Raw genomic sequence first — 12665 nt, 5'->3', positions numbered from 1 at the left:
TCTGCAATTTCTAGTTTTCTAGCCTTCTTAGTAATTATATCATTTAAAAAATGAAGTGCAAATTTTAAAAGAAAAGTTTCCAGAATTCGCAGTGAAAAAATGTTCAAAACCATTTTTTTTCTCTGGAGTTCTGTCATGTCACCCACCTGCAAGACAAAAAAATCGTTGGCCAGTATTGATCGTCAAAATCAGAATAGGACACAAAATCAGAAATTTCAAAAATAGCAAATTTTAACAAAATCTTGCTAAAAATTCTGATATTATTATCTTCAAAACCAATTCATTGTCTCAATAGACTATCCAGTATCCCTATTTCAATCCTTAGATAGTTTCACTGGCTCATGAAGATCCATAAACTTGGAACATTATAATAATTTTGCAAAATTTCAAAAATTAAATTTTATCAAAAAATGCTGAAAATCGAGTCACTAAAATATTGATAAGCTTTACATTAACTCTAAACAATGCTGAAGCTCATTATCAAACCATGCAGGAGGTCCATGAGCCCTGGAGCCCAAAACCATTTCAAGAAAACTTGAAAAAAATGCAAATAATTTTTTTTAAATTGCTAAAATTCGTGATATTAAAATCTTGAAAAAGATTCCATTACGTCTAGCAAATATGCAGTTACCTACAATCAAACAGTAGATGAGTTCAGGTGTTCTTGAGGCTGTAGAAAACTAAAATTGACAAAATATTTCGAAAAAATTGCAAGTTTTATCAAAAAAACTGCTAAAATTTGTGATATTAAAAAATTGAACACTAATCTATGGCCAACAAAACTTTCTGTCAAACCCTAATCCATGGTCAATAAAAATTTTCTGAAAACTTATTATCAAACCCTAATAGAGGTTTTCTGAAACCTGAGGTTGAAAAAACCTGAATATTGACAATAAACACAAAAAATGAAAAAATGCAAGTTTTGTCAAAAAATGCTAAATTCGCGATGTTAAAATCTTGAAAAACATTCCATTGCATCAGGAAACTATGCAGTATCCTAACATCAAACCGTAGAGTAGGAGGTTCCTCGTCTCTTGAGGCTGGAGAAACCTAAAAAATGACAAAAAGTTTCAAAAAAATTGCGATTTTATGATTTTATGATATTAAAAAGTTGAAAACTATTACATGTCAAAAAATATATAGTTCGTAACTTATTATCAAACCTTTAAGGAGGTTTTTGGACTAGAAAAACTTGAATAATGACAATAAATATCAAAAAATTTAAAAAAAACTGCAAGTTTTGTTAAAATAATGCTAAAATTCGTGATGTTAGAATGTTGAAAACGATTCCATTACCCATAAAAACTATGTAGTAACCTATTATCAAACACCAGATGAAGTTCCTTGACACATAGGGCTAAAAAACTCAAAAAATGACAAACTTTTAGAAGCTTGAAAAAAATTGTGAAAATTATTATAAATTCGAGTGTTTTTGTTTGGATTACCAAAACATATAGCTCTTAAAAAGGTCATCAAAAGTACTTATGTCTTGCAAAGGACCTTTATCAACTTTAACTAGCCTCAGTTTTAGACTAGTCGACGTTGAGCATTAAAAAAATAGTTTATCGAGAGTATAATGTGAAGTTTGATAAAATATGGAAACCAAAAAAGAAAAAGCCTTTACTTCATAATAACAAAGGAATACTATGCAGATTTGTTGCAACCTAATAAAAATAATGACGATTTAAAAAACATAGCCGGCAGATTGACGGAGAACGGCCGCGGAATAGACTGTTGATACCTGTTGTATAAACAGACAAATGATAAAGCAAGAAGATTACAGAATACGAGTCGAAGTGAAGGCCATTTTTATTCTGGCTCTTTTCTTATGTGGCAAAACATTCCACAAATTGTCTCAAGTTCAATCAAATGATAGACTTTCTAAGCGTCCTATGTTGGTGCACTCCACTAACTTTCCAGCACAGATGTTATCGCAATTCAACCGTGCAGAAATCATAAATTTAGTTGCAAAGTACTAGAAGAAGTCACTGAATAAAGAAAAGCCAAATGGTCACATGAGTCACTGATGGAGACGTATTGAAAAAAATTAAAATTAGATCAATAATATCCTAGCTATTGCTTCGGCGCTATTAAACAAAAAATACTTATATTATTGAGAGCAAAACTTTGAAATCAAATAAAAGACCATGAAAGCGACATCGTTTCTTCGTAGAATTCGTTTTCAGAATAAAGGCAAGAAAGGTTAAAAAACCAACTCTGCTTCGTCATATGCAGTCCTTAATTATCTGAATTACAAGGTTCTGGAGTATATTGCATCAAAGAGAAACGTTTTCATACCTCACTAAAAATTATTTATTATTTGAATTAATAACATCGAACGGACTCGGAGCAAAATTCCATTAGGTCGAATGTAATAATTCAACTGCTAAATAAAAAGAGTCCAACTAGATATAGTAAACCTTTAACAAAATTTTATAATCAACAAAGTCAAAGTCAAAGAAGTTGAAAATCATTTTTTTAATCTATCTCTCACCAAGTAGCTATCATTCTCTTGTCTATTGAACGTTGCTTAAAGAACCAATTTATTACTCATAAATTTAAATTGAACACCGTGAAAACTAAGATGCTTGAAATAGTATAGCGTGAATATGGATGTTAATTTTTCCCAAGTTTCCTGAGTAATTTGTTTTTCAATGAAAGCAGAACATTTAAGTGACTGCATTACATTTTCGATTAAGTTGAGTCAGCAGTCCATTCTGACCCAGTTGGGAATTTAAAATCGAAACTTCTCTTGAGTCATCAGGAATAATCAACTGAAAAAAAAAGAAAAATTTGTTTGGCTCCCAAGTATCCCATATTTAGTAAACTCAGCAATGAAATTTCAATCATGTCATGAAATTTCACTCATGTCTATTTAATTGGCCTTTATAAATCGAAAAAGATTTAAGAATTTTCCAAATACTGCCTCCTTTGCTTCGACAAATCTACAAAATAGACTCGATTATTTACCCAAAACACACAACGAAGTATTCAATTTCCATTACTCTTCACGGGCAAAATTTTCTTTAAATTTAGCTCGTTCAAGAGAAAAATTGTTATTTTCCGTGTACATCAGTAGTATCACAGTCGTTCAATTGGATTCAGCTTCAGGCCAATAAATTCGCACAAAAAATATTTGAATAAAAAAGTAGTTTTTATGGTTTTAAATAATAGTATAAGAATTCAAAAGAAAACAGAAGACTAAAAAATTTTCCCATTTATAAATTTTGTTTCGATTTCCACGTTTTATAAAAGTATAAAGAATATTCAATTTTTTGTATAACAGAACTTAACATAGTCACCAAATGATTGTGAAATAGCCATCATCATTGTGAATTAGGAAGAGGACAATTTACAGAAATTTTTGCAAGTGTCAAGAAGTATTCTTATGGGGTTAGCAGCTTCAGTTCTATAATTCATTTAATTTCCAAATTAAAGGTTATTTAGCATATGACTAATCAATAGCAATTGCTAAAATGAGATTTCATCACCTAAAGCACCATGACCTTATGACTAAGCTTTATAAGTTTTTCCTGTTAATTTTGATTTTGCTATTTTGACCTAGTCCGTACTCAATTGATTGCATGATTCAATAAGTGAACTAATTACAATTATTTTCAGTAGAAACAGTGAGGTCAAGTCAGAAGCCCAACGTGAAAGACATTACTTATGCAAACCACAAAACGTTATCTAAAGGTAAAACAAATTTAAAAAACCATAGGCGGATGAACTCGGGGAAACAACTCAAACAGTCCCCTCTGCCAAGAAAACTAGTTTTCCACTGAAATTTTACTTTAAAAGTGACAAAACTAAAAAAACAACTTAAACTTTTGCTTAAAAAGACCAACTGAACCTAAAATTTGAAAATCGGCTATTTTCCTGCAATCTGCCATCTATGTTCATTTTTTGTAGATAGTGATTGCAAAATTGTAACCATCATAAACCATTGACCCCAAGGGATATTAATGTTATTAGTGGCTCATCAGTAAACCAATGGATGCCTTCAATCAGGAGACTTAGTGTTAATACCAGAAAAATGCAAAAAAAGCCAAAACAAGAATTAGGAAAGACTAAAATATTAAACAAAAAATACTTATATTATTGAGAGCAAAACTTTGAAATCAATTAAAAGACCATGAAAGCGACATCGTTTCTTCGTAGAATTCGTTTTCAGAATAAAGGCAAGAAAAGTTAAAAAAACCAACTCTGCTTTGTCATATGCAGTCCTTAATTATCTGAATTACAAGGTTCTGGAGTATATTGCATCAAAGAGAAACGTTTTCATACCTCACTAAAAATTATTTATTATTTGAATTAATAACATCGAACGGACTCGGAGCAAAATTCCATTAGGTCGAATGTAAGAATAATTCAACTGCTAAATAAAAAGAGTCCAACTAGATATAGTAAACCTTTAACAAAATTTTATAATCAACAAAGTCAAAGTCAAAGAAGTTGAAAATCATTTTTTTATTCTATCTCACACCAAAAAGCTATCATTCTCTTGTCTATTGAACGTTGCTTAAAGAACCAATTTATTACTCATAAATTTAAATTAAACACCGTGAAAACTAAGATGCTTGAAATAGTATAGCGTGAATATGGATGTTAATTTTTCCCAAGTTTCCTGAGTAATTTGTTTGTCAATGAAAGCAGAACATATAAGTGACTGCATTACATTTTCGATTAAGTTGAGTCAGCAGTCCATTGTGACCCAGTTGAGAATTTAAAATCGAAATTTCTCTTGAGTCATCAGGAATAATCAACTGAAAAAAAAAGAAAAAATTGTTTGGCTCCCAAGTATCCCATATTTAGTAAACTCAGCAATGAAATTTCAATCATGTCATGAAATTTCACTCATGTCTATTTAATTGGCCTTTATAAATCGAAAAAGATTTAAGAATTTTTCAAATACTGCCTCCTTTGCTTCGACAAATCTACAAAATAGACCCGATTATTTACCCAAAACACACAACGAAGTATTCAATTTCCATTACTCTTCACGGGCAAAATTTTCTTTAAATTTAGCTCGTTCAAGAGAAAAATTGTTATTTTTCGTGTACATCAGTAGTATCACAGTCGTTCAATTGGATTCAGCTTCAGGCCAATAAATTCGCACAAAAATATTTGAATAAAAAAGTAGTTTTTATGGTTTTAAATAATAGTATAAAAATTCAAAAGAAAACAGAAGACTAAAAAATTTTCCCATTTATAAATTTTGTTTCGATTTCCACGTTTTATAAAAGTATAAAGAATATTCAATTTTTTGTATAACAGAACTTAACATAGTCACCAAATGATTGTGAAATAGCCATCATCATTGTGAATTAGGAAGAGGACAATTTACAGAAATTTTTGCAAGTGTCAAGAAGTATTCTTATGGGGTTAGCAGCTTCAGTTCTATAATTCATTTAATTTCCAAATTAAAGGTTATTTAGCATATGACTAATCAATAGCAATTGCTAAAATGAGATTTCATCACCTAAAGCACCATGACCTTATGACTAAGCTTTATAAGTTTTTCCTGTTAATTTTGATTTTGCTATTTTGACCTAGTCCGTACTCAATTGATTGCATGATTCAATAAGTGAACTAAACATAACCGACTAACGTCGGGCGAATTGCTCTCAAACGACCGGCGGGCGGTTGTCAGCACCTAACCACTGTTTAGTGAGGTTAGCTTTCGCTTGATTGAAGAGGCGTGAGGCTAGGGTAATAGACGATATTATCACGCCACATAACAGCCGCTGAAGTGAAGAGAAAGAGAAGGAAAGAAACGCCAACCAACACACAAAGAGAGAGAAAGAGAGAGAGAGAGCTAGAAATTTTTTCCATGAGATTCTAGTCTTGTTAGTAACTAAATCATATAAAAAACTGAAAGTGCAACATTCAGAAGAAAACTTTCCACATTTCGCAGTGACGAAAATGTTCAAAGAAAATTTTTTGCCTCTGGATTTTTGTCATGTAACCCATCTGCAAGACTTAAAAAGCTTCGTTGGCCAGTATTAATCGTTAAACTCAAAAAAGGACTCAAAAACTGCAAATAAAATGACAAAAATTTCAAAAAAAAAATTGAAAAAATCATAAGTTTTATTAAAAAATCGATAAAATTTGTGATATTAAAAAGTTCAAATCTATTCTATCGCAATAAAAATTGTTCAGTAACCTATTATAAAAGCCTATACGAGGTTTCTTGGGGCTGGAAGAACTTAGATAATGACAAATTTTGAAAAATTTGAAAAAAAAATTCAAGTTTTATCCAACAATTGCTAAAAATCGTGATGTTCAAATGTTGAAAAACATTCTATTACCACTAGAAACTATGCAGCAACGTATTATCAAACCCTTCAGGAGTTTGTCTGAACCCTGAGGCTGAAAAATCTTGAATAATGAAAATATATGTCGAAAAAATTTTAAAAATAGAGCAATTTTTGTCAAAAAAAACCTAAAATTCGTGATGTTGAAATCTTGAAAACGATTCCATTACTTCTAGAAACTACATATTAACCTATTATTAAACCCTCGAGGGAGTTCCTTGGCTCTTGAGGCTGGATAAACCTATAAAACGACAAAAACTTTCAAAAACATTGAAAAAATTTGCAAAATTTATCAAAAAAATGCAAAAAATTCGCAGTGTTGAAATGTTGAAACCATTCTATTACCACTAGAAACTATTCAATAACCTATTATCAAATCCTAGAGTGGATTCCTTGACACCTAGGGCTGCTAGGGCTGAAAAAATTTAAAAAACTGACAAAAATTTTCAAAAATCTTGAAAAAAATTGTGAAAATTAGTATAAATTTGCGTTTTTAGCTAGCGGTTGTTCGTCAGTAGCTAGCCACGGGTGGGGGGGAGGGTGCACGGGGGTGCCGATGGGGGTGGCGACAGTCGGGTGGGGGGGTGGGGGCAATAGTGGTGGGGGTCAGCAGTTGGGGGGGTGGGGGGGTCTCCGCTGTTCACACCATAAGTATAAGACTCCAAAACTGTTTGAGCTGAAACAGAGCTAAAAGGCTCTAAGAGCACTTAATGCCCGCTGGGCGCTACCTGTTTATCCCGTTTTTGAGGACGAAAAGTCAAAAGCGTCAGACGAAAAATTGGTCAAGCGAAAAGTCGCATAAAAAAAAAGACCGACAGGACTAATATAATTGCTACAAACTTCGTTTGAGAGCAATTAATTACAATTCTTTTCAGTAGAAACAGTGAGGGCAAATCAGAAGCCCAACGTGAAAGACATTACTTATGCAAACCACAAAACGTTATCTAAAGGTAAAACAAATTTAAAAAACCATAGGCGGATGAACTCGGGGAAACAACTCAAACAGTCCCCTCTGCCAAGAAAACTAGTTTTCCACTGAAATTTTACTTTAAAGTGACAAAACTAAAAAAACAACTTAAACTTTTGCTCAAAAAAACCAACTGAACCTAAAATTAGAAAATCAAACGAAAATCAAACAGCAAACTTCATTTTTTCCATGCAAATAAAACCTTAAATTTACTCACACGGGATAACAAAGTTTTCAATTTTTGACGAAAAATGGAAAAACTGCAAGAAATTGAAAAGAAATAATCACTAAGTTTTGCGTCCTTTGTCTCCACTAAAACACTGTTTTTATAACACAAGTTTTAATCGTCTGGTAACTTTGACCCATTTGCAGCGAATGGTGTCGTTTCAATACCCAGCGAAAGCAATAATACAAACAAATTGCTCAACTAGCTTAAAATTTCGCGAAATAGCTGAAAAAACTTAACACTCGGAATAATTAATTAAAATTTTTAAAACGTTATCTGATCAAAAAATTATTATTAGAGCCCATTCATTAAAATAATGTATTAACAATTTTAGCGCAAAATTAGTATAATAATTCAATGCACCCCCTTTTTTGTTTTCCAATTTTTTAAATAGCTTCCCTTTTAACATGCGACAAAATTTGTAGATTTTTAAAAATAAAAATCAAAAATAGCATCTAAGGGCTACAATATGATGCTTTTCTTTTTTCTCTACGATGCGTATCTGAACATTTGACTGAACAAAAAAACGGCCCCGCATATATCTTCCCCATTTTGAAATAAATGTTGGAATAATAATGCTGAAGATGAAGACGGTTTCAGTTTGATAAAGGAGCGTCAAGATATACTAACGATGTAGCCAGCATATTGTCCCTGACTCTTTAGTGTATCGTGCAACCACACAAACTCTTCGTGCTCCCGTTGAACTGATATTTCTTTTTTGGCAAATGACGGATGGGATGTCTAAAACAGCAAACGTCGGATAAGGGATCCAACCATTCAATTTCTAATTACCTCTACTCTTTTAGTCTGTTGTCAATTTTTTTTTTCATATTCAACATTACCTTTAGAAAATGTTAAATAGGAAAAGAAAATATTACCTTTAGAAATAGAAAGGAAAATAGAACACAAACAACGCTAGGATATTAGCAAAGCAGTGCAAAAATTTCAAACTATATTTACCTTAGTATGAATTGTAAACTTGACTTTGTTGCTCTCGGAGACAGCGTCTGATATATCAACTGCGATTAGACCAGTCTGACCGTTCTGTGTTGTAGAGCTTGATGAAAGAAGATTTGAAGGAGATGATGATTGATCATGTACCGCTGAGCCATTGGATTCTTCTTGAGGATTCTGAAACACCTCAACCTTAAGTAACATAACCAGAGAAGATAACAAAGACTCGACTTTTGTTATCCATACAGACCATCGTCTTGAAAAATACTAACCTTTCTGTCTCCGCCTAAGAAATCAAGACCACCGCCGTCGTCTTCAGATCCCACAGACATTTTCTGAAAAGATGAAGCAGTGTTGTCCAGAATGCCTTGTCAAATCTGATAAATGGATTTTTAGCACTCACAACACATACCACAAAATATCCAAAAAAGTAGCCGGGATAGGCCTACTTTACTTTTTTTGAATTGAAACAAGCAAAGAAAAGCAAAAAATAATTTGACGCTGGTTATTTTCTAGAGCTATAAGGGTTAGATTTGGAGAGAAATTTTTATGACACACCAAGGAAAAAGCTAACAAGATAGGGTTGCCCTAACAAAGAAAAAAAAAGACTTTTACACTCATTTGAAGTTTAAATTTTACAAACATTATCTAAGTGAAAATCAATATGGTGCACCTAAACAATGCCCGAAATTTCGTTCCCGGTTACTTGAGGATTTGAGTTTTACTTTTTATCTAAAACCTCTAAATTTAACACTAATCGAGGCATCTAATCCTAAAGTATCCGAGGATAAAGTTTAGGGCATTATTTAGGTGCACCAAATTAAGTGAGTTCAAAGTCATTTTTTGAGCGTTATGGGAACAAATTATAACAAAATTGAACAAAAAGTGAATCTTTTCCGTTTCTGCCACCCCCAGCTTAGTGGTTGCATCGCCTAGACGCACGTTCCATATTTTTACATAATGATCTACCATGTAATGGCATGTGCTCTATAACTGGGAATGCATAACGTACTGGGGGCCACAAACGGAAAAGATCACAAAAAGCTTACGCATTACGCAACGGAAAAACAACAACAATAAAGGGCCGTGAACACCATCCGGCATCGATGGATGTAGGTCGAAAAATAGGGCATGATGAGTAGCACTTAGTAGCCGGATGCTGCACTCCAAGCGGTTCCCCTCCAGACAGTGTAAAGACGGCCCAGTCACAAAAATAACTAACAAGTGGAGAGGAAAGCACCTATATATATATATAGCACACATAGGGAACTGGAATGGAAGGATTAAAATAAAAATGGAACATCAAGGAATAAGCAAAGGAATAAAGATAACAGCCAAACACTGTGCAGCCTTCCCTCCTCCACGACGGCGCTAATCGAAGTCTCACTGAGAACACGAGGCTTGAGGGCACATCCCCTCAAGCAGAGAACACAGCTCCTCAGAAGTGCGAAGTTGATTTTCGTTCGGATGTAGCTTATAGTGTCGGCTTACGGCTCTCCGCGTTTTTCGCTGATCTTGGTTGCGAGTTGTTTCATAACGCGCGATGCTGATGGACCTGCACCACCCGAGCAAGCAAAAACCAGTGCATTGAAGCTGCTGTGTTCGGTTTCGCGGCTCTTCGTACTTATTTCGCTTGATGCTCTCGTGATATTTGTATGCATCTTTTATGGTCTTAGGGCAGCTCTTCGCGTGAGGGTTGAAAATCTTCACATCGAAGAAAGTGCAATTAAAGCGGGAGCCCCACAGACCGTTTGCCTTGATTTCCAGTCGAGCGTCCTCATCAGTGGTGGTGGTATTACTCGAGAAAATTTCTCCATCGAGCGACTGAATCTTTGGCTCTATCTGTACATCGTGGCAAACGTCATCCATGTTTGCAAACGGAGCTGAGAGTTCAATTGATTCCTCAAGATTTTTATGAAGATCTTGAGGGAGGGCGATGTTAAGCCCACCCATTCTGAGAGGGTGAGAAAAAAGTTCTCTTTCCTCTTGGACTATTTCTTTGCCGACGATGTTCGGCATGACTTGATCAAGCCGCTCCTTCACCTTGTCCAGAACCCCATCCTATCCATGGAGGATGAAGTACGCAAGAGGAAGCTCAACTTCTGTTGAACCCCCTTCGTCAAACATGCATAGGCATTCTAGGGAGAGGTGAGAGCAAATTGACCAAGTCTGTCTAAACTTTTTGTGTATTTAGTTTCTGCATTTTCAGGAAATTTTTACTGGCCTCAGAGTTTCCGATAATTGATCCCAGGACTCGAGCGCCCTGCGTAATTTCCACATTTGTGCCTGCAAACACAGTTGACGCTTGGCGCTCGCCTCCTGGCTTAATTATCAACTGACACTTCGGAGGATTGACAAGAAATCCATACTTGGGACCGAGCTCAGTGAGCTTGTCGAAGAGTGCCCTGATATCTTTCAACTTACCGACGACGCTACCTTCATCAACATACCATTTTTGTGTCGAGGAGTCGTTATGAAGTCTTGTTATTAGGGGTAGGATTGCGATTCCATACATTGCCATCGCAAGGGGATCGCCTTGTGTCGTACCTTCCTGAGACAGAATGGTCGACTTACCGATGTAGAGATGAGACGGATGGCTATCGGAATTCTGTAAGGCAACATGCAATGATGGGCATAAGGCGTTCACGTTTTCTAATGCTGTTCGTCTCTTGAGCACATTAAATGCTTTTTTGGCATCAATTAGTAGAATTGCTTCGTTTTCGGGATCATCAAAACTGTGACGAAGCGAATGTATGGCATGTTCTTTGCCGCATTTCTGACCCAGGCACAGCTGCATGTTTCCACCGAGGGATGCTAGATCTTGCCTGATGCAGTCGACCATTATGCGTCCGGTGATACGACGCATTACTTCACCAATACCAATAGGACTCACACCTGGACATTTATCCAGAGCCACTAGTCGACAACCATTGTATGCAATCAAATCATCTGGTTGTATTATAGACATGGCCGGCCTCTTAGCAAACTTGGCAACAAGCCTGCACAGGTTTGTGGAGTTCTGCCCGAAAGCAGAAAATAGTCTACGCCAGTCATCGGCATCGAGACCTGAAGGCCCGGCCCTGCCATGAGTCTTCCTTGCATGCTTTCGGACGAGCCTGGCACTGATTTTGTCGAAAACAGCGGGGTGGTAAGGAGGCGTGCGTGGATGTTCGCTCTGAATGCAGTTGGGCTCCAAGGGTTGACCTTCAGGATGATTTTCGCGTAAAATCTCGAGGACCGGTCTATGAGATCGGTAGGTGCGAGCACGCCGCCTTTGTGCTCATCCGAAAGAACGCGAATAGCATTACTGATCTTACCACGAGACATGAAATCGTTGAACATCTTGAGGTCAGAGTGCTGCTGTTTGTTCCTTGAATTAATTCTCATTTGGATTGCCTTCGCTTCACAGAACAGTTCTGAGAAGTTGCAGCTGTACCATGCTTGCAGTCTACGCTTGATGGTCTTATTGTTCGATCCATCGTCCGTGTTCTTTGTTCGACTGAGGGTTAGGTGCGGAAGTATCATACAGAGGGTCAGAGATATATTGGATCTATCCGTGTTTACGGCAATCGGGGAGAGGACACTGTGAAGGGCTTCGGCGAACTGTTCCCCTGTCTTGTTCTTACCGAGCGTGAAGAACGAGGGCTTCCAAGTGACGACTTCGCGGTATATTTCGCGTTCTGTTACCGCGTGATGAGGCTGGAAGTGGTCCCAAAAATTATTTGATACTGCGGCGACGGAACGTTTGGGGACGTGCGATGTTGCAGGATCTATGAGTGCAGTGTCGGGAACGGTCAAAGCGTTGTGTGGTGCCGGCGTTGCGATTGCTGTTTCGATGGCTGCGGTGACCTCAGAGCAGCTTTTGCAGCTGAAGTTTTCGGTCCAATCTTTCGCTGCGGCTAGACCACTGCATTTCACGTGCAAATATTTATAACATGTATGACACCAGACGCCTCCCCTACGTAGGGGACCCTTGCAGAGTGGACAATGGGTTTGATCAGCCATCAAGCTGCGGGCTAGGAGTTGGGAAGGCTGCACTGAGGGGGACTAGATTAAGTTAATTACAGGAGAGTAATAACAGCAACAATATTTAAAGTATTGAATGATGTTAAACAGAATAATAGTGAAAACATGGTTTCCATGAAAGGAGAAGTGCACGGTGTCTTTACAGAACAGGTTACGCAACGGAGCAGCAAAGGTC

General features: G+C 36.1%; 1 protein-coding gene across 1 annotated transcript in view; it reads right to left on the bottom strand.

Moving 5' to 3' along the window:
* LOC142336074 (sorting nexin-6-like) overlaps positions 1–12665 on the bottom strand; it is a 184235-nt gene that overhangs the window by 46836 nt on the left and 124734 nt on the right. Inside the window, exons 2-4 of the mRNA XM_075384585.1 lie at positions 8737–8801; positions 8471–8641; positions 8141–8251 (exon numbers count right to left, since the gene is read on the bottom strand). Of these exons, the coding sequence (XP_075240700.1) occupies positions 8141–8251; positions 8471–8641; positions 8737–8796 (342 nt within the window). The 5' untranslated portion in view covers positions 8797–8801. The remainder of the gene's footprint in view (positions 1–8140; positions 8252–8470; positions 8642–8736; positions 8802–12665) is intronic.

This window comes from Convolutriloba macropyga, chromosome 3 (assembly GCF_964194025.1).
Source record: "Convolutriloba macropyga chromosome 3, txConMacr16.3, whole genome shotgun sequence".
Classification (NCBI taxonomy): domain Eukaryota; kingdom Metazoa; phylum Xenacoelomorpha; order Acoela; family Convolutidae; genus Convolutriloba; species Convolutriloba macropyga.
This window is presented reverse-complemented; position numbering and strand designations above follow the sequence as displayed.